This window comes from Octopus sinensis, linkage group LG2 (assembly GCF_006345805.1).
Source record: "Octopus sinensis linkage group LG2, ASM634580v1, whole genome shotgun sequence".
Taxonomy (NCBI): Eukaryota; Metazoa; Mollusca; class Cephalopoda; order Octopoda; family Octopodidae; genus Octopus; species Octopus sinensis.
The window spans coordinates 98,527,261-98,549,268 of NC_042998.1; the positions used below are offsets into that span (position 1 = coordinate 98,527,261).

The 22,008-nt window shown below is 34.3% G+C and overlaps 1 protein-coding gene across 2 annotated transcripts in view; it reads right to left on the reverse strand.

The window, feature by feature from the left end:
* LOC115225425 (protein unc-80 homolog) overlaps positions 1–22,008 on the reverse strand; it is a 318,484-nt gene that overhangs the window by 31,579 nt on the left and 264,897 nt on the right. For both annotated transcript variants that reach the window (XM_036498583.1, XM_036498580.1), the window contains 10 exons: positions 20,724–20,906; positions 19,797–19,920; positions 19,047–19,265; positions 16,687–16,782; positions 5,736–5,824; positions 3,953–4,118; positions 3,600–3,752; positions 2,053–2,253; positions 1,169–1,312; positions 444–778 (listed from right to left, as the gene is read on the reverse strand). In XM_036498583.1, the coding sequence (XP_036354476.1) occupies positions 444–778; positions 1,169–1,312; positions 2,053–2,253; positions 3,600–3,752; positions 3,953–4,118; positions 5,736–5,824; positions 16,687–16,782; positions 19,047–19,265; positions 19,797–19,920; positions 20,724–20,906 (1,710 nt within the window). The remainder of the gene's footprint in view (positions 1–443; positions 779–1,168; positions 1,313–2,052; positions 2,254–3,599; positions 3,753–3,952; positions 4,119–5,735; positions 5,825–16,686; positions 16,783–19,046; positions 19,266–19,796; positions 19,921–20,723; positions 20,907–22,008) is intronic.

Below are 22,008 nucleotides of genomic sequence, written 5' to 3' on the forward strand. Positions count from 1 at the left end.
TCTCTCTCTATATATATATATGAATATTTATTAATATAAGAACCCTTCATATTAATAAATGTAATAATAAAAAAAACGAACATGTATCTTTTTCAAAAAGATACACTAAAGAATTGCATCAAGAGAATGTTTATGAAAGACACAACTATACATGCAAATAGGACTGTTTGTTTGAGTATATATGTGTGTGTATATATATATATATATATATATATACACACATATATATATATATATACATACATACATACATACACACTTAAATAATATACACACAAATACTCATCACATTCACACACACACACACACACACACACACACATATAAAATACAATATAGTTAAGCGCATGCTTCAAATATAAAGGCAAAATTAGAACATTCTTTCTTTAAATGTAACAAATCATGAAAGTGAAAATAATATGTTGTTTTATAACAAACGATACCTTTACTTCAACAGCCTCTGGAATAACTTCGACTGATTTTGCAATAGGTGCTCCAGCTCCTGTTCGACGTAACTGTAATGTTTGGGCATCGGGACCAAATGCTGAACTGAGAGGTCCATGGGTTGGGGAACCTTGATGTAAAGTAACTATTTCACCATCCCCCTGGTCTTGTAAACCACGCCGAGAAATAAGGTGTCTCATACTAGTGGTTTTGGTTTTCTTTTTAATTTTGAATGTTTTGCGACTCTTGGCATCTTGCCTCTGCAGACGATGTTTGGCAGGATCATGGCTTGAAACATCTGCAGAGCCTTCTTCGTCAGTCATAGCTCCAGTTACTGAAGAGATAAAGTAAACAGTTATGTATTAAATCAACACTCATGTTTGTATGAATTTTTATGGTATTTTATGAGGAGAAGGAGAGATGAACTTGATATTTTTGTACAACATATTGCCCAAACAAACAGAGCTGTTGTTATTTAATGATGCATTACTTCCTGTTATGCTTTGTATGTAATGAAGCCTTGTTTTATTATCACAGATAATAATCACAGGTCAGCAAAATGTTTTGTCTAAATAAAAAAAAAATCCAAGGACAACTTTTAATCATCTCTCATCCATTATAAACTGATGTCATTTTACAGAAAAGAATTAAACTCTGGCATAGAAATATAACAGTTTAGTCTCCTGCTACATGGAATTTACAAATATGACAAATATAATAATACCTGCACCATTTACTTGACTTTCAGAGCATTCATTTTCAAAGACAATACCAGCTGGTTGAGAAGTCCTACTAGGGCTTCCTTGACGAACTTGAAAACATATTGTAGACTGTCGTTGTAATTTGGGTGAGGTAGTTTCAGGAGGTTCTGAAAAATGTATTTAAATTAAAACAAAATACTGCATACTCAATTTTCCTATAAATTCTAAACATGTTATCTCTGCAAAGATGATATTTTGAATTCATTACAGTTTGGTCTTGAGTATATATGTATAATATATATTCTGCAGAGGAAATTTTTTCAATAAATTATATTTTCTGTTGTTGCTTCATGGTAAAGTCATGGTAGCCATTAACAATACACATATGCCCTTATATTTACTTTTGCATCATTTTGAAACTGGATCATATTTATTAAATATCAAATACTTTCACTTTATCTCTGGTCATAGATATTTTAATCTACAATATAAACTGAGACAGAATAGAATATTAGTGTTAGCTACCAGGCTATGGATGTATAATGAAAGACTTTCATATTTGATGATATATGCTATGACAATATAAAACAAAATTGGGTATATCATGATAAATTTGTGCTTTAAATGCATATCAGCACTCTACAACAATGTTATTATTTCAGCTTTAGCACACAATTTCTACCAAATCGCTTCCTAAAAAAATAAACTAAAAAATTCTATAGTTAATTTTATATTATTTGATATTATTCTATTATTTTGTTTTAATATATATGTCTGATTCAAAATATGATGGAACTATTGTGTCTTTCTCTCTTTGAATATAACTGGAATGTTGGGTTTATTTTATGGATGCACATTTATCCTTATTACAAGGTGAGTATTTAATATGAATGATGAATTACAATACCTGGTGAAGGATCATCTACTATTGTATTCTTGCGTTCAAACTTGTCTAAGATACGGCTACCATCCTTTGCACTGATTCTGCGGGTTGATTTCTTGCTTGTACTTATCAAAGGACTTCCACTGCCAGCACTTGAATTAATAGTTGTTGCAGTTTTAAATGGTGTGCTGCTACTAGAACTGGACTGAGAAAATACAGTGGAACCTAGTAAAGAGAATGAAAAGAAAGAAATAAGAATACCAGAAATAATTAACATAAATTAAATAGCTTGTGTGTTGGTTTGCTGTTATGCAAATGACAAAGTGGAGAAATAGGAAGCTGTCAAACAAAAGAAATAAAGAGTATGTGTGAGAATGACAGTAGGAAGCATTTTACTTTCATTTTACTTCTAATATATTGTATTACATCTAATACAGTATTTTTGGAAGTAAAACATACAAATGAATGAATACCCACAACAAGATGAAAACTGGAGATCAAACAAGCTAAATATAGCATCAAAATAAATATTATAAATTCACACTTTCAAGATATGATTAACAGTTCAGAAAATAAAATTTTAAGTTGATGTCTACTTTTGATTATCTAGTAGACTGAGGTATATAGAGTGAAGTGTATTGCTCAAATACTTATCAAATGCTTGCTGCAGATTTGAGCTTCAAGTTCATGAGATGATAACTCAATAACACATCCACTAAGCCATTTCATTTTTAAATTTAGAGGAGGAAGCAATGAAAGTAGGTGATGTTCAGAACTTTTCTTTAAGATTTTAGCAATGTAATTGCAAATCCCCTTGTCAAACATATTATTAAAAAGTAAAATTTTGCTATGGTTAAAATTTACTTTTACATATAAAATGTTTGAGTTAGAAAATGAGTTAATATTTCAAAATAAAGAAAAAAAAGAAAAACTATCTCTCCTTCTTTTACAACACGACTTTCCAGAACACTATAGAATTGCTATGAAGTGTAAATTGCAGCAATTTTCCATTGCCCTCCTTAAGTTGGTAGAAGTGTAAGACATAGAAGGAAGATGAGATTTTCAACATACATTTCCTTCTCGAGTACATTAGCAACTAAAGTGAAGTAACATAATGTATTAGGGCAACATACTTTTCTGTGAATACTCTAAAGTTCTGATATTGCTTCATTTGAAATATTGCTTAATTTATTTCTGGTGTTCAGGTACAGTGTAAAAATATTTTGACAGGTGACTTGGCTTAAAATGCTTTTTACATTTCAGTATCTGCCCATGAAAAATTATTTTTGTAATAAAAATATTTTATATGTATTTGTAATTTAGTTGCATGGAAAGTAACAACATTTGCAAAGTTATGTGGGGACAAGCAGATATGGAGGTCTATGATCATAGACTTCTGTGAATATGGCATATGAAGAGAGAGAGAGAGAGAGAGAGAGAGAGAGAGAGAGAGAGAGAGAGAGAGAGAGAGAGAGAGAGAGAGAGAGAGAGAGAGAGATGTGGACAATCAAAATTTTATATTCAAAAAGCATTATACTTCTTACACAACAAGCCAGAAGAAAAGGATTTACCTTTGCTGGAATGTTTTCCCACACTGCCCAAAGAAAATTTGGGAGGTACAATTTCAGCTGTTATTTCATTTATTTGTTGCTGCTGATCAGTGGCTTGATTGTAAGAAAGCTCTGACTGGTCAGAAAGCATGGCAGGAGTACCTGAAGAAAAGTCTGAGAACAAAAGAAATATATAAATGTGTTTATGTGTGAAATTTTACATCTGTTGTTCTCCTACCCACCAAGCATGAATATTACGTATCAGCATTTAAACCAGAAAATTCAGTCTTACAACATGTGATGTTAAATTTTAATCAAGTATTGAAATGTAACAAAAAAAAATTCTATTAAGATCTATGTAAAATTATGCTTACCTGCATTTGCTAATTCTTCTTTGATCTGTCGTAACTCTATTGTCAACTGAATGAGAATGTTACCTTTACATTTAGGATGATTCACAGAATGGACGCCCATTAGTTTGTCTTTGATAATTTGCTGTAAGAAATATTCTTCTGCAGTGTCACAATTAACTTTCATCATCTGGCAGAAAAAAAAAACAGTAAAGCAGGACGAGAAGAAAAAATACAAAATATAATCACTGAGTTACATTAGTGTATCATCATCATCATCATCATCATTTCGCGTCCATTTTCCATGCTAGCATGGGTTGGACGGTTCAACTGGGGTCTGTGAAGCCGGAAGGCTGCATCAGGCCCAGTCAGATCTGGCAGTGTATATAGAATAGATTTGGTTGAGATTGATTTCAGATGATATAATATTGGTTTCAAATTCTGGCACAAGGCCAGTAAGTCTGGGCAAGGGGATGAGTTGATTACATCAATCCAGTGCTCAACTGCTACTTATTTTATTGACCTCCAAAACGATGAAAGGCAAAGTCAACCTTGGTGGAATTTGAACTCAGAACACAAAAACGGATGAAATCCAGTTAAGCATTTTGTCCAGTGTGCAAATGATTCTGCCAACTCTCTGCCTTATCAGATGATGTAATATCAATATTTGTGAAATTCAAGAGGAGATCCAGAAATCAAAGAAGACACAAAAATACAGAACTATCCTGCTCACCTATTTCAATAATTTCTCACCTTAAAACTTTAGTAAAAACTTAACTGAAGGTCAAATGCATAAGTTTTTATATAGTTTTTAAAAAATTAAATAGTTATTTAGTATAGAAAAATGTAATAGGGTCCTGAGTTTCCCTTGCACTGTTTTAAACTTGAGAGTAATGCAATTGAGTTTCAACTCGATCTCTTAAAGATTGTAACCGGCAGGGAGAATGTGGGCAGCAAAAGAATTCCACTGGAATGTATTTTTGGCAAGAAAGGACTGAGCATGTGTTTACTAAGAATGAATACACCGGTCCCTCTTATAACTGCTCTGCTTCAGATGGGTGACAGCAGGGATGGTGTGAAGATTATTATAGAAAAAAAAATTAGAAAGGTCATAGCACATCGGGACTGTTTGATAGGTTATTGTACACCTCTGCAACCAGGGAAGGTTTAGATGAACTCCACTACATCTCCATGCAAATATAATTATTAGCTCACATGTATTTCAATTTTGTGATTTTTGAAAATTGGCTAATGATAGACCAAATTTTAACATTGATAATCTTCTTCCAGTTAAAATCCTGGCAATGTCCATGAAGTATATTGATGAGAAAAGATTTCCTTATAAGGTTTTTTGAATGGGTTCCCAAATATTATTGTACTTAACAATTGCATTATCCCAAATATGTGTATAGGAGACAATACTTGGTGTGTACTTGCACAGTGTAAGGATCAGAACCATAACAACTTATACTGGAGCAACATAAGCAGTAGTTCTTTGCCTCAGCAAACTGGAATGCAATTTTTGCTGATCTCAAGCTGACAATTTTGGTTAATATATATTCAAGTATAACTTAGAGAAGCAATGAATCTGGGAGTCAACCACTTCAGTTACCATTGCTCTTGTTCATTGTGTTGTGCCTTCACAACACCCTAGGCCAGACTTTCTGAATGTTATATATAAGTGAAGAAAACTGGGACATTCCAGAAAATAATGATATTCAAGAACATATTGTGAAATAAAAAATAAACAAAAGATAAATATTTACTACATATTGCATCAATAATAATTGGGATCAAATAATTTTACCTTGAACTGAATGAATGGTTGAAGCAGGAGGAATACTGAGGGCCGATATGTGACAATAAAGTCTAGAAATTTCCAAAGGGAAAGGGATCCTGCAAAAAGAAAGAAAAAAAAATATTACAATATATAAATATATTATATTACAAAATATGTTGTAATACATGCTATAATATATAAAGATATACTATATATATATATTTATTTGGAAGGACCCATTTTAAACTCTGTTGGACTTTTAGACTTTACTCATAGGATATTGGAATATTGCATATATACCATTATGCCTAAAAAATGGATTTACAACTTCAATATCCATGCATATCTTGTATCTATTTTCTTTCCTCCACCTCACTCTCTATTTTGTATCACATCTAAACTATGACTTAACCATCCTCTCACACCATCTCCGATGAAGGGATATAATTAATAAATATCTTAGAAACAGCTGTAAGATCTATCTATAAATGCTCTAATATCTACACAGCCTTGTTTCTTTATCTTATTAAGCAAAAAATTCTTATATATATATATAATCATTATTTAAAGGTCACAATATCTGTATTAAAGTACTACTAATAGTTTCATATGTTGAGAGAACTCAAACATATTCTTCAGGCACAAACCACATATAATGAAATAAAAAAAAACATGAAACTACTAGTAGCACTTTAATACATGTATTGGGACCTTTAAATAATAATATTTATCTCTCATCATATGGAGTACATTTTTGTTGAATTTTCAATCATGGTTCAGTACATTATATATCAGAAAAAGAAGCAAGAATAGAGCAGTTAGTATTAAAACAGTGAGGGAAATGGAAGCAGTATTCAAGAAGATGGTATTCCTCTACTTTTCAACTTATGGAAGTATGTGTGTGTATGCGTCTAATACCTTCTTAAAGCTGAGCCCCAAGAACCTTAGCATACTCCTAGTTCCTAAAACCAATTTCCATCACTGAATGTAACAAATGAATATGTTTGTATATATTATAATATATATATAGATATGCTAAAATGAATAATAATAATAATAATAATAATATAATAATAATAATAATAATAATAATAATAATAATAATAAGTGGAGTATAAATTAAGACAGTGGAGTATAAATTAAGACATGACAGAGTTGGCCAATATCTCCACTGGCTAATAAGTCGGCATTACAATATCAAAACTGCCGACAAGTGGTATAATCACCACCCTGAGGCTGTAACTGAAGGAGAAAATGTAACCATTCTGTGGGACTTTCCAGTACATACAGACCGAACCATCAAGGCCAATAAACCAGATATTGTTGTGAAAGACCAAAACAATAAAGTTTGCTTATTGATCGACATGAGCATCCCCTGTGATCATAATATCTCAGCGAAAGAGTTTGACAAGCTCAGAAAATATAAAGACCTACTCATTGAAATTGAGAAAATGTGGCATCTCAAGGCGGTTACAATACCAGTGATCGTAGGAGCACTAGGAATGATCAAGAAGGGAACTGAAAATTATATGAGAATGATCCCTGGCTTACCATCCCTGTAAGAAGTGCAAAAGATTGTCTTAACTGGTACATCACACGTATTGAGAAGAGCATTGTCGATGTGAGAACTGTTGCTGCTCATGTATTTTAATTTAACTTAAAAAAAAAAAAAAAAAATGAACGAACTACTGAGTTTGGTTTAATGGCCTACCAATATACACTATGAGTTTCTTTGCCCTAGGAGTCGGGAAGACACTCGGCAAGAAATGGAAGAAAATTTGAAAGAAGAAAAAAAAAAAGTAATAATAATAATAATAATAATATCGAAACCTTACCCCCCAAAAAAACCTTAGGAATGAGAACCCACGTTCAAAAGTTCCCCCAAGACACCTGATGAAGGCTGGAGAGTATATCAGCCAAAACGTGTTAACAACAAGATGAGGACAAATATGTCAAATGTAAATAATGTACATAATTCCTCATCTCTTAAATATCGAACTGTATTATTATTATTATTATTATCAGTATTAATAATAATAATAATAATAATAATAATAATGATAATAATAATAATAAAATAATAATAATAATAATAATAATAATAATAATAATAATAGTAATAAGTTTTGTTACTATTATAATTGTTGTTGTTATTGTTATCATTATCAATATTTCCATTTTACTTCTCAGAGCTCTCAATTTTACTTACTCTATGTTAATTCTGTAAAAGTAGATAGCAACCTGTTGTTGAAAGTCTCACAGGGTTTCTTCCCATAATGCTTAACATCCAAAAACCAATCTCAGATCCTTACTGTGCCTAATAATGCAGTTTTATGTGCATGTTCTACCCTCATGTCAATTCCAATTTCTTCAACATGTTTCTCAAACCTGGTTGTTAGAGTTCCCAGTGCCCCTATAACTACCGAGATGACAGTTACTCTCATCATGGTCCACATTTGTGCAATTTCATTGTTTAGTAGATTATATTTTTCAATTTTCCCAGCTGTCACCCATTCGTGCATCTCCAGCTATGACAATATCTATTATTTTGGATTCCTTCTTCCTTTTATTCACTATAACAATATCTGATCTCTGAGAATCAATCACTGAATAGCATCAGATTACTCATTATTATCATTGACACCTGGTTTATTACTGTTATTCCAAAAGTATTTATATGATAATTTAATTAGCAGGAGTGTTATTTTGGGGGTTGGTGATAACAAGTCTCCTCAAATCTCAAGAATCTTTCTTAGGATTCTTGCAAAATACAGGATGCCACTTTTCTGCAGGTTAGCAGTGCAAGTCTCAATTCCAATCTGTCAGTCTCTTAGGTAGCAGTTTGGGTGTTGTGCCAAGTACTCCAATTACAACAGAAATTTGTTTTTGTCTTCACAATCTCTTCAGCTCTCTGGCTAGTTCCTGATATTTCTTGACTTTTTCCATTTCTTTGGCATCCACTCTGTTATTATATGATACTGCAAAGTTTATGGTCTTACACTGTTTGTTTATTTTGTTCTCTGTAATCATATTTGGTCTTCTAGTATGATCAATCTTTATGGGAAGTCTTATACAATCCTATAATCCTTGTTGTCTGTCACAGTTCATATTCATACCGCTTGTTATTTTGAAGTCACACACTCACCATACATTCAAAGCACTCTTATACCTACACAGTTATGCTTGTGCTTATACTCTTTTTGTGCTAGCTTACTACATTCACTCAAGAAATGATTTATACTTTCGTCTCTTTTCCTGCAGATTCAATATTTTCTCTTTGAATTTTGTCAATTTTTGCCTTTATCAGATTCATCTAAGTGGCCTGTTCCTGAGTAGTTATAATCAGTGCTTCAGACTGTTTTAGTTTTCTATTTGTCAACCAGAGCCAATGTTCTTTACTTGCAACATTCTTGGTTTGTTGCATGAATTAGCCACGTAATTCCTTTTCTTTTGATATGCTTCCTTCTGTTCTTGAAGAAGAAGAACAACAGCAGCAGTTATTCAAAACCCAAACACATGGTTATGATGCTCAACACATGGCTATGGTGCTCCCCCACTACTTCTGCTTATGATAAGAGATGCACATATCATCAACCACTAAGGGACATGCTCAACTGGTTACGGTCAAACAACTGACAAGCAAATCTGTGGTATTGAGCAGAATATTTGCGGTAACCCATTTTACATGTACATGATAACACTTCCAATCAGTAAAGATTAGAAGTTATGAGAGCCATTGCCTGGTATTGCATCAGGGCATTTATTATTATTATTATATTATTATTATTATTATTATTATCATCATCATCATCATTATTATTGAATGAGAGAGCAATGCATGCCATCAAAGTGACACTGAGGTAAAATATATGAAGCCCAGTTAGAATTTTCATCAGGTCGAGTAGCCCATCAACTCAAAAGGTCCCCGGATAAGGATGTTGAATGAAACTCATGTTTCCAGAATTGAATTATTCAAACCCCAAAGAATTCCTCTCAACACATGGCTATGATGTCCCCCCACTACTTCTGCTTGTGATCAGAGATGCTTGTGATCATCAGCCACCAAGGGACATGCTCAACTGGTTATGGTCAAACAGCTGACAAGTAAACGTGTGGTATTGAGAAGAATATTTGCTGTAGCCTATTTTTTATATCATATTATTAATGCGTTGATACTCTTTCATGCTCTGAATTCAAATCATACTGAAGCCAATTTTATCCTTCATTTATCTGGGGTTGATAAATTAAGTACTAGTCAAGTACTAATGTCACATTATTGACTAAGCCTACCTCATAATTTCTGGCTTGTATCTATGTTAGAAATAATTATTATTTAATAGGTTCAAGTTGCTAAGTCAGATCGATTCAATGAACCACACCTCTTTCTTTTTACAATGATTGGTTTTTTGCCCAGATAATACAGTTGTCATGGATGCTTTAAAGATGTATGTTAATATATATGCATGTGCATGTATGAGTATATATTATACTGTGTGTGTAATTATACATGCAGGTGTAAGTGAGTGAATGAGTGAGTATATATTATATATTGTTGTTGTTGTCATTGTCATCATCATTTTAATATTCACTTTTCTATACTTGTATAGGGAAGATTTTTCTATAGTCAGATTTAGAAAAATCTACCCCAACTTCATGCTAAATGTAACTGTTTCTAAAGCAAAGTATTATTTCCTCTAGTCTTTTGAAGAACAGCTCAATGGCTGGATATATGTTCATGAGAGAATGTAAAACACATGACAGCTTGCATGAATGGTGACTTTGTTTTCAATCAGCATGCAAATGTCAAGACAAGGAGAACACATAAAATTACCCATTCTCTCTCTCTCTCTCTCTCTCTCTCTCTCTATCTATCTATCTATCTCTCTCTCTCTCTCTTCTATCTATCTATCTATATATATATATATTATATATATATATATATATATATATATACCATGTTGGTATGAATTCATGCTACATGGCAGTGAAACATGGGCTGTGACTGCTGAGGATATGCGTAAGCTCACAAGATATGAAGCCAGTATGCTCCGTTGGATGTGTAATGTCAGTGTTCATACCCGACAGAGTGTAAGTGCCTTGAGAGAAAAGTTGGACCTAAGAAGCATCAGATGTGGTGTGCAAGAGAGGCGTCTACGCTGGTATGGACATGTAGTAAGAATGGATGAAGATAGTTGTGTGAAAAAGTGCCACACCCTAGCGGTTGAGGGAACCTGTGGAAGAGGTAGACCCAGGAAAACCTGGGACGAGGTGGTGAAGAACGACCTTCGCTCTTTAGGTCTCACTAAGGAAATGACCAGAGACCGAGACCTTTGGAAGTATACTGTGCGCGAGAAGACCTGGCAAGACAAGTGAGGCCATAACCCATGGCCCCTACCTGGGATGTAGTCAGTCCACCTGTGCATACCTTCCTTCTTGGGACACATAACTCTACTTGTGAAGACCTGTTGAGGCAAGTGAAAATCAAAAATCAAATAATCAAATCAAAATCGATGAACATCAATGGAATTTGTAGTTTTGTGGTACCAGTGCTGGTGGCACATAAGAAAACCATCCGAACGTGGCCGTAGCCAGTACCGCATCGACTGGCCTCCGTGCTGGTGGCACGTAACAAACACCATCCGATCGTGGCCGTGCCAGCCTCACCTGGCCTCCGTACCGGTGGCACGTAAAAAACACCATCCGAGCGTGGCTGTTCACCAGCCTCGTCTGGCACCTGTGTCGGTGGCACATAAAAAGCACCCATTACACTCATGGAGTGGTTGGCGTTAGGAAGGGCATCCAGCTGTAGAAACACTGCCAGATCTGACTGGCCTGGTGCAGCCTTCGGGCTTCCCAGACCCCAGTTGAACCGTCCATCCCATGCTAGCATGGAAAGCGGACGTTAAACGATGATGATGATGATGATACACCATGTTGGTATGAGTTGGATGGTTTGACAGAAGTTGGTGAGTCAGAGGAACATACATGCCATGTACTACTATCTGCTTTGACGTGATTGTTATGCCAACCACTTTACAAAGTGTACTAGGAACTTTTTTATGTGGCATTGGCATCAGTGAGGTCACCAGGTAACTCACAAGACAAGCCTGTTCAACAGGTGTCAAGAACTCAGGGAGGAGACCTCGTGCCACGTGATACCTGTTGCATTAAAAATGCTACACATTAACATTATTTTAGAATATGTTAAAGTATGCACAGACTATAGAAAGCTTGATTAGAAACATTAATGTATATACTGTCATTCTCCATTAGTTCCAATTTAGATACTGCCTTCAATTCCCTCAAGGTTCTTTAGTATTGCTATTGTTGTTTCTTGCTGTTTAAATCCAGGTCAGCTCTAACTGGCCAGAAGTATGATCAAAGGCACTTCAACCACAACAGAACCATTTGGTTGCTATTTCTAGCAGGTGGGCAACCACATAGAGGCCCTCTATTGGTTTCAAATTTTGGCATAAGGCCAGCAACATCGGAAGAGGGGTTTAAGTTGATTACATTGATTCCAGTGCTCAACCAGTACTTTTTTTATTGATCCCAAAAGGATGAAAGGCAAAAGTCAACCTTGGTGGCATTTGAACTCAAAGATGGATGAAATGTCACTAAATATCTTGCCTGATGTGCTAAAGATTTGGCCACTTCATTGCCCTATAGAGGCCCTTTACTGATATGTATTAAACACTAATTAATATATGGAAGCAGATTGGAACTCTGTTATCAAAAAGCTTTGTGGAGGAAAGTGAAAAAAAAACAGAAAAGGGAAATGGAAAAGCAAATCAATTATGCATAGGCTTTTTTCTATTTTGAGAAAATAATGATTTTTTTAAAGAGGGAGGAGAAACTCAGTTGCCTGTGATTTGTGTTTTTCTCAAGGACATTATCAACATAAAATAAAGCTAATGTCTACAAGTAGGAACTGAAACCAGGTTGCAGACTCAGCCTGTTGGGCATTTTTACATAATTTAGTTTAATGTAGTTGAATGTTACTATTGTAATCATAATATACAAAAGAGTAATGGATAAGTAATGATTATGCAGGAAATGTTTATCACTGCCTCTTCCAGATGAGCACAAAGCCTTGTGATTTCTAGTGGTAAGAGTAAATTAATGAAAGTTGTATTCGTCATGTAATCATTTCATAAGTGTCAGCAGTGTATGTGAAATGAAATAGCTTTAAATAAGAATTGATGCTGCATAGTAAACTAGTTCATTGTGAGGTCAGTTCTTATATCCAAACCACTTGATACTGGAGAGCTTACTCTATCTCCCTAATATTACAACAATATTATAACAAAAACAAAATCTAAATGTACACAAAAGTTAGGTCATGAGTCAAAAATTATAATAAAGATGCAGAAGGTGTGAAGGTAAAAGCTACTGACTCAGATATAATATAGCTATTTGCACTGTTGTTGTTTGGTCCCAAGTCAACCTTAATCAAGCAGACATGATCAAATACATTCCAACCATGTCCATCTCATTTTTATATATATATATATATATATATATATATATATAATATATATATATATATATATAAATAAAACTATGTTGTTCAAAGTATCCTCTCATTTTTAAGATTGTTGGATATGATTTGAAGGAGATTTGACTGCTGTTTCTTGCAGGATGAGCTACATCAAAGAGACTTTCTTAACTCAACTATCATTATGTTAAACTCATTAGAAAGGGAAAGTGTTAGTTTTGATTCATTCTATAAAGAGTATTATATAGAATTGGTAGTAATGGGTACAATAATGGGTACTACTTATTATTTTATAAGTGATAATCATTGTAGGATAATCATGCATGTTTCAAGTTTTACTTATCTCAATCATTAACTATGGCCATGCTGGGGCAACACCATTAAGAATTTTAATTGAACAAATTAACCCTAGTACTTATGTTCTATTTTTAAAGCCTGATACTTATTCTATCAGTTTCTTTTGCCAAACCATTACGATATGGAGATGTAAACACTCTAACACCAGTTGTGAAGCAGTGGTGAGGGACAAACACACACACACACACACACATTTATATTTTGATTTCCAATTTTGGCACAAAACCAGCAATTTGGGGAAAGGAGTTAGGTCAATTACATCAACTCTAGTGCTCAACTGGTTGTTATTTTATTGATCCCAAGAGGATGAAAGGCAAAGATTGATCTTGGGGAAATTTGAACTCGGAACATAAAGATTGATGAAATGACACTAAACTTTTTGCCTGGCATACTAACAATTCTGTCAGCTTGCCACCCTAATATATATATATATATATATCATCATCACCATCATCATCGTTTAACGTCCATTTTCCATGCTAGCATGGGTTGGATAGTTCAACCAGGGTCTGGAAACCCAGGAGGCTGCACCAGGCTCCAGTCTGATCTGGCAGTGTTTCTACAGCTTGATGCCCTTCCTAACGCCAACCACTCTGTGAATGTAGTGGGTGCTTTTTATGTGCCACCAGCACAGGGGCCAGAGGAGGCTAGCAACAGCCATGATCGGTTGGTGCTTTTTACGTGCCACCGGCACAGAAGCCAGCCAGGGCGACACTGGCATTGGCCACGTTTGGATGGTGCTTTTTACATGCCACCAGCATGGGTATCACAACTACAATCCTATTTGATTTTTATTTTGATGTTCATGTATTTGACTCAATAGGTCTTCTCAAGCACAGCAGATCACCCCACGATCCAGGGTAAGCACTGCAGATCGTCCTGCGATCCAAGGTGCTTTGAATGAGCCAGGGGGCTGGTTGTGTGAAGCTGTTGTAGTATACTGCCATGAACTCACTTTATTTGTCAGGTCACAGTCACAGTCACAGCATATCTTCAGAGGTCTCGGTCTTTTGTCATTGCCTCTGTGAGACCCAACATTCGAAGGTTATGCTTGACCACCTCATCCCATGTCTTCCTGGGTCTACCTCTACCCTGTATTCCTTCAACTGTTTGGGAGTGGCGCTTCTTCACACATCTCTCCTCTTCTATCCATAGTACATGACCATACCAGCGCAAACATCTCTCTTGCATGCCACATCCAATGCTTCTTATATCCAACATTTCTCTCAGGGCGTTTATACTCTGTTGTGTGTGCACACTGACATTACACATCCAGCGGATCACGCTAGCTTCATTTCTTTCGAGCCTACGCATGTCCTCTGCAGTCACAGCCCATTTTTTACTGCTGTGAAGCATAGCAGTTCACACACATGCGTCGTACAAGCTACCTTTCACTCTGAGTGAGAAACCCCTTTGTCACCAGTACGGGTAGAAGCTTTCTAAACTTTGCCTAGACTATTCTTATTCTAGTAGTAACACTCTCTGAGCATCCACCCCCACTACTAACTTGGTCACCTAGGTAGCGGAAGCTTTCAACTACTTCTAGTTTCTCCTCCTGGAGTGTGATGGAATGTTTTCTGAGTGTCCGTGGTGTCTATTGCCCCTGTGCATCTGCCGCACACGAGAGCTATATGTATATATATATATATATATATATGGCTTTAAGGTCTGAAGAAATGCTGTAAAGCTAAATGCTTTATGAATGTGAAACCCTGGTTAACCCCATAAATCGGCCATTTCTGCCTGCCTGCATGCCTGCCTGCATGCCTGCCTGCCTACCTACATAACTACCTATATATATATATATATATATATATATATATATATATTATATATATATATATAAGAATTTTTTGCGTAATATGATAAAAAAAACCAAGGCTATGTAGATATTAGAACATTTATAGATAGAAGGTCTTACAGCTGTTTCCAGGATATTTATCAATTATATCCCTTCATCGGAGATGGTGTGAGGGGATGGTTAAGTAATAATTCATTTAGATAGGATACAAAATAGAGAGTGAGTTGGAGGAAAGAAAATAGATGTGAGATATGTAGGGATACTGAATTTGTAGATTCATTTTATAGGCAGAAGGTATATATGTAAGATTCCAATACCTTATGAGAAAAATCCAACAGTATTTACAATTGTTCATTCCAAGTATAAAGTTTCTACACAATGTAAGATTCCAATACCTTATGAGTAAGATCCAACGGTATTTATAACTGGTCATTCCAAGTACAGAATTTATACAGTGTTGTAGAGTCAAAGGTTTTTATTCAAATAAAAACCTTTGACTCTACAACACTGTGTATAAATTTTTGTCATAAAGTATCGGAATCTTACATATATACCATTCTGCCTAAAAAATGGATCTACAAATTCAATATCCCTACATATCTTACATCTATTTTCTTTCCTCCACCTCATTCTTTATTTTGTATCCTATCTAAATTAATTATTACTTAACCATCCTCTCACGCTGTCTCCAATGAAGGGATATAATTAATAAATATCCTGGAAACAGCTGTAAGACCTTCTATCTATAAATGTTCTAATATCTACACAGCCTTGGTTTTTTTATCTCATTACACAAAAAATTCTTATATACACACGCTGACATATGACCAACGTTGAACCTCTTATTTGCAAAATCACCAAACCTGGAACTTAACTATGGTCTGTCTATAGCACTTATTCAGCATTACCTGATACTTTTGGGTCTCAATGACACCATTACCTCTTATAACCTAAATACACACACACACACACACACACTTATGGACACATGACAGGCTTCTTTCAAATATTTACCAAATTCATTCACAAGGCTTAGGTTGGTCAGTGGCTATAGCAGACAACTCTTGCCCAAGGTGCCATGCAGTGGGACTGAACCCAAAACCTTATGGTTGGGAAGCAAACTTCTTATCATATGGTCACACCTTGAATTAAAAGAATTGCAATTTGCCTCAACAATATGATAAAACCTAAAATTTTAAAGATCCATCATATCTATTGTGAGTAGAGAAAAACATGAAATATAAAAACTAAATGAAAATGCTCAATATAGTAATAGAAGTGAGGGTTATTTAAAATGTTGATGATGGATAAGTTCAACTTACCTCTAGTTTTAGTGCTGATGTCCATAACATATTTCGCCACATGATGCCATTCTGCTGCTAAAGTATTGTCAAAACAAACCATCAAGACCTGTAAACCTAATGGATACAAAATTGGAAGAATAAAAATTTTTTTTTTTAAATGTAAATACTTAAAGCAATTGAGAGATTTCTTTAAAAAAACAACAACATTTATATTGTGTGTGAACGAGTGTGCTTGAATAAAGATATCAAATTAAGCAGGAAAAAAACCTACTTTTGTAGCAAATAAATTTAAATCATGTTAATCGAATGAAGTTGTTTTTATTGGATGGATCCCAATTGCCATAACTGTGAACCTAATTGGCAACTGCATTAAGAGCAAGAACATAAAATGCTTCACTGCATAAAATTACATCTAGCTACCAGAAACTTTACTATTTCTGTGGAGCTTTTGGGGTTTTTGAAAGATAATATTTTGCCTAAACATATAACTATCTGACTAATCTGAGAGAACATGATTTTAGCATATTGAACCTGAGGACAATCTTGAAAAGCCTGTTTCCAGTAATCATTATTAGGCTTGTTATTTGGGTGTAATACCATGTTCATCATGTAATGTTGATTGAGTAGTCTATGTTTGTTGTATTGTTTGAAAATCATTTTTAGAATTAGTTCTTTGTTAGAAATACTAATTTGTAGCTATAAGTTATTACTATTTGTTTACGCTTATGTTGTTATTTATAGTAATAAGCTAGAAGATTCTAAGGCAGTGAATTGAATGGTACAATCCAGATATTGAAACTAGTGATATCCGTTCGGGTAGCTGATGATGAGAATATACATATGTTATGCTTGATTGTGAACTTCTTGTATCTTAGTCTTGTTATTTTGGGTTGTCCTTCAATTTTTTAAAAGTGGAAAGTGTTTGTGAATTCATAGTCTGTGGGGATTGCTTACTTTGGTATTGTTTGGTTTTCTTCATAGGTAACCAAATTAGGCTTGGATAACACTTAAATATTGGTGTTTAGTTTTGGGAGGTTCTGTGGAATATCTTATTTTTGATTAGGTGCATTTTAGCTTGAGACAAACCTTAGTTAGATCAAGTACTTATATATTTTGAGTTTGTAATAAACTGAGTGGTCACATATTTAATCTTGGTCAGATTATTTTACCACAACAGAATGTTATGTTTGAGTGAAAGACCACATAACTCAAGCAGGCTCAGTTTAAAGAATCTAAAATTGTATCCAAGATCAAACTTACTTTCTATTGCATGCTCCAATTTAACTAAATTAAATAATATGGATTTGAAGTTGTTTCCCTTGTTTTTCTTGACAAGAATTAATAATTTAAGTTAATGATTTTTCTCTTTATTAAAATTCTAAATTTGATTAATTGAAATTTCTTTTTGGCTCATGGTTTTAAGTAAATTAGCCACCACTTAACTATATAAGGTCACTCTCAGAAATTTTCCTCAGTTATCATTTTAAGTTAGCAAATAAATAAATGTTTTATACTTAAAAGCTATATTTATTCTTGCAAACATTCAAGGAGAAGTATTGCCAAGAAATCAATAAAATGAATCAAAACCTGCAATATTATGTCCAACATTGACAGTCAAAGAGGACCAATACTTTTCCATAGCAGTGCCTAACCACTATTTTCAAAAATGATTGAAGAAATTGAATTGCCTGAGCTATGAGACTCTATCTCACCTGACTTACTTCCCAGATCACTCTCTGACAAACTATCAGTCTTTTAAGTATTTCAGTGACTTCTTGCAAAATAATGTTTTCAACTATGAACCAGCAACTTAAAATACATTGGAAGAGTTCTCTTTGATTTCAAGATTCCAGAATTCTATGCCACCAGAATTGACAGGTTTGCTTCTTGTTAGTAAAAGTTGTGTAAATTATAATAGCTATTATTTCAGTGAATACAATTTACTCTAATCTGAAATATATTGCTTTAAAGTTGATGGTTAAGACCACAATTATTTTCACATCAATAAAATCTTTGCTTGAAGATTGTAGTGGTGTGAAACTTGAGTTACAAGACCAACTCACAGTTTCAATTTCAATAAAAATGCTACACACATGAAAAACTTTTAGAATTTCTTATTTATCTCTGTGTATTTCATGAAACATATATTTTCTCTTGGTTAATTTCCAGTTAGTAGCAATCATGTAGAGCACTATTTCGGTATTTTTACAAATCTTCAGCATGACATAACCTGGAGTATGTTAATTAAGCATTTTATGAAATACAACCTTTCTTGTAGTCAGCATTTGTTTTCCTGTAATTAATTTAATAGAAATAGAAAACAAATAAAGGAACAAATTAAAGACAGCTGAGAGAAATCAGTAAAAAAAAAAACTCACCAAGGTAAGCAGTTTGTTCCTGTAGTTCTATGCAGCCAGGTTTCACAAAATACTTTTCTGTTGGTAGAAAATTATCTGATTGGCCTTGTTCAGTAATGTTTATATGATGGCTACCCGTTTTGGTATTAGACTGGCTACTATGTTTTATAGGTGGATTCAAGGCATGAAGGACAACTGACAATGCATATCGGATGTCAGCATGAAGGAGCCGAGGAGAATCTGGATGAAAGTAAAAAAAAAGAAAAGGAAAAAAGTAGTTTCTTTTAAAAACCCTTATTATCTTTTATTTCTTTTTGTGAGGTCATCAGATCAATGAATAACAAGTGGTGATTTCCTTGGCAAGTACTATGTGCTTGTCATGGAAGAATAGAGTCTTTTTTTAGGTAGTTTTACAAAACATCATCTTGTTAGTTAGATACAAATTTGGTACTCAGAAGGTAAAGAGTTGGAACAAACACCACAAAGCATGTTGTCTGATACTTTAGCAATTCTGTCCATCCCTTGCCCTAGATTCATATTGTTTTACTCTTTTATTATTTCTTTCTTTTATCTTGGCTCTCTCGTTTGACTGCAGCCAAATGAAGTTGTGCAGTTGAAAAGATTAAAAGCAAAAGGGAAAGGTGGTATTTTAAGAAGGTCAATAAAATGTACACAACAGAAATATATTTTTTTTTAAAAAGGGAATTGTTATTGCATAAAACTAGTTAATTTAAAAGAAATGGTTTTTTTTTTATTTATTTATTAACCTACCTCTTCTTCCATAGCCAGTTCGAATGCAGAGAGGCAGAATAAAATCAACGAGCATGTTTAAACAGCACTCTATTGAAGGGAAAACAGACATTCCTCCAAATATTTGTTCCAGAGAAAATTGTTCCTGATTTAGAAAAATAAGTAAAGAAATTACAAAATAAATAAAGTTTTAAAAAATTTTATAAATCATTGTTTCAGATTAAGTTTTACTTTCCTCTAAATAAGGTAGTTTAGGGTTACAAGGGTAGATCACAGGTCAGTTTTTTTATTCTTTTAAAACTGATTTCCCTTATTAGACCATGGCCATGCTGGGGCACAGCCTTCAAAGATATAGCTGATTATATTGACCTCTCTAGTTTATCTGGTTCTTATTTTATCAGCATTGAAAAAAGAAACTGGGTAAGTTGACCTAAGTGGGATTTGAACTAATAACATAAAAGGATGTGACTAAATAGCACAAGGTATTTTGTTGAGGCTCTACCAGTTCTGCCTATCCACTGATAAATGTCATATCAATTTGTAGATCTGCCTTAAACAGTTATTGTCATCATTGTTGTAATTGTCATCATTTTTATAGCTACTTTTCCATATGTGCATGGCTCAGACAGGATTTTTGTTGAGACAGATTTTCTATGACTAGATAGCCTTTCTGTTACCAACCCTCACCTGCTTCCAAACAAGATAATATTTCCCAATAACCGGACATGTTTTCATAGAAGATTGGGAACAAAAGACACCACTTGCATGACAATGGCATTCATTTACAACGATATGTGATGTCAAGGCAAGGTGACAGTAACCTATACACATGCACATCCATACATATATACATATATGACAGGTTTCTTTCAGGTTCCATCGACCAAATCCACTCACAAAATTTATGGAAAGAAAATTAGCAAAAAATGAATAATGAAGAATAATTACCCCAAGAACTTGCATTTGCATTGCAACAAGTTTAATGACTGCTGAACAAAAAATTGAAGGAGCTGGCAGCAGAGCTTGACTTTGGTCACTCTTGTGGCTTCCATAGAAAGTTGGGACCATATGGTCTTGCGATGAACCGGTGCTTCCAGAGAGAATTAAACCAATCAATACATTGATGAGAGTCTGCAATAATAAAAATAATATAAATAAAAAACAATAACATCAATAATAATTCTTTCTAATTTTGGTACAAGGCCAGCAATTTTGGTGGGAGGAGGAAGTTGATTACATTGGCCCCCAGTACATGATTGATACTTATTTCATTGACCTCTCAGGAAGAAAGACAAAGTTGACATCAGCACTGTTTGAACTCAGAATGTAAAGAACCAGAGGAAATGCTGCTAAGCATTTTGCTCAGTGAAGAAACAATCTTGACAGTTCACCACCTTAATAATGGTTTCAAATTTTGGTACAAGGCCAGTACATTTGAGGAAGGAGCTACATTGACCCCCCCCCCCAGTTCTCAACTAGTACTTAATTTATTGACCCCAAAAGAGTGAAAGGCAAAGTCAACCTTGGTGGAATTTGAACTCAGAATGTAAAGACCGATGAAATGCTGCCAAGTACTTTGCCCAGCATACTAATGATTCTGCTAGCTCATCACCTTGATAATAGCAATAATAATATCAATAATGATAATTCTTCCCTTGTCAGGTAGTAACAACCATGGTCTGCCAAGTTGCCACTGGAAAAAGTGTTGCTGCAGATTGCAGTCTAGATGAGAGATTTATCACCATAGAATGGGAAGCTTGTGATGCTGTCTGGCTGTGCCTAAAACATTATAATATTGAGGCAGCATGCTGACAGAAGCAGCCAGCACTGAGATGGCATGACAACAGATGGAGTGCAAACATCTACTGTAGACCTGCAATGGTATTGGTGTTATTCACAGATCCAATCCAAGAAATCAAGTTCCTAACAGAAATTTAGCAAATAAAATAAATTAGTTCCATGAAAAATGATGTAGCTTTCTTATGTTGACATGAACAGATACATTTTGGTATTGGTTATACTCAACTGTATTGAACGCAGAACATGCCTTGTATTTAGATTATCAGTTTCAGGGGCATGAACTCAAAGCAATAGGTGAAACTAAATTCTTTAAGACATACAGACCAACTAGTACACAACTGTCTTTGCCACACCACCAACCCAATAGCTATTATTAATGATATAGATACACAACATAAAGCACCAGATAACAGTAACAACAAGATTACTCCTT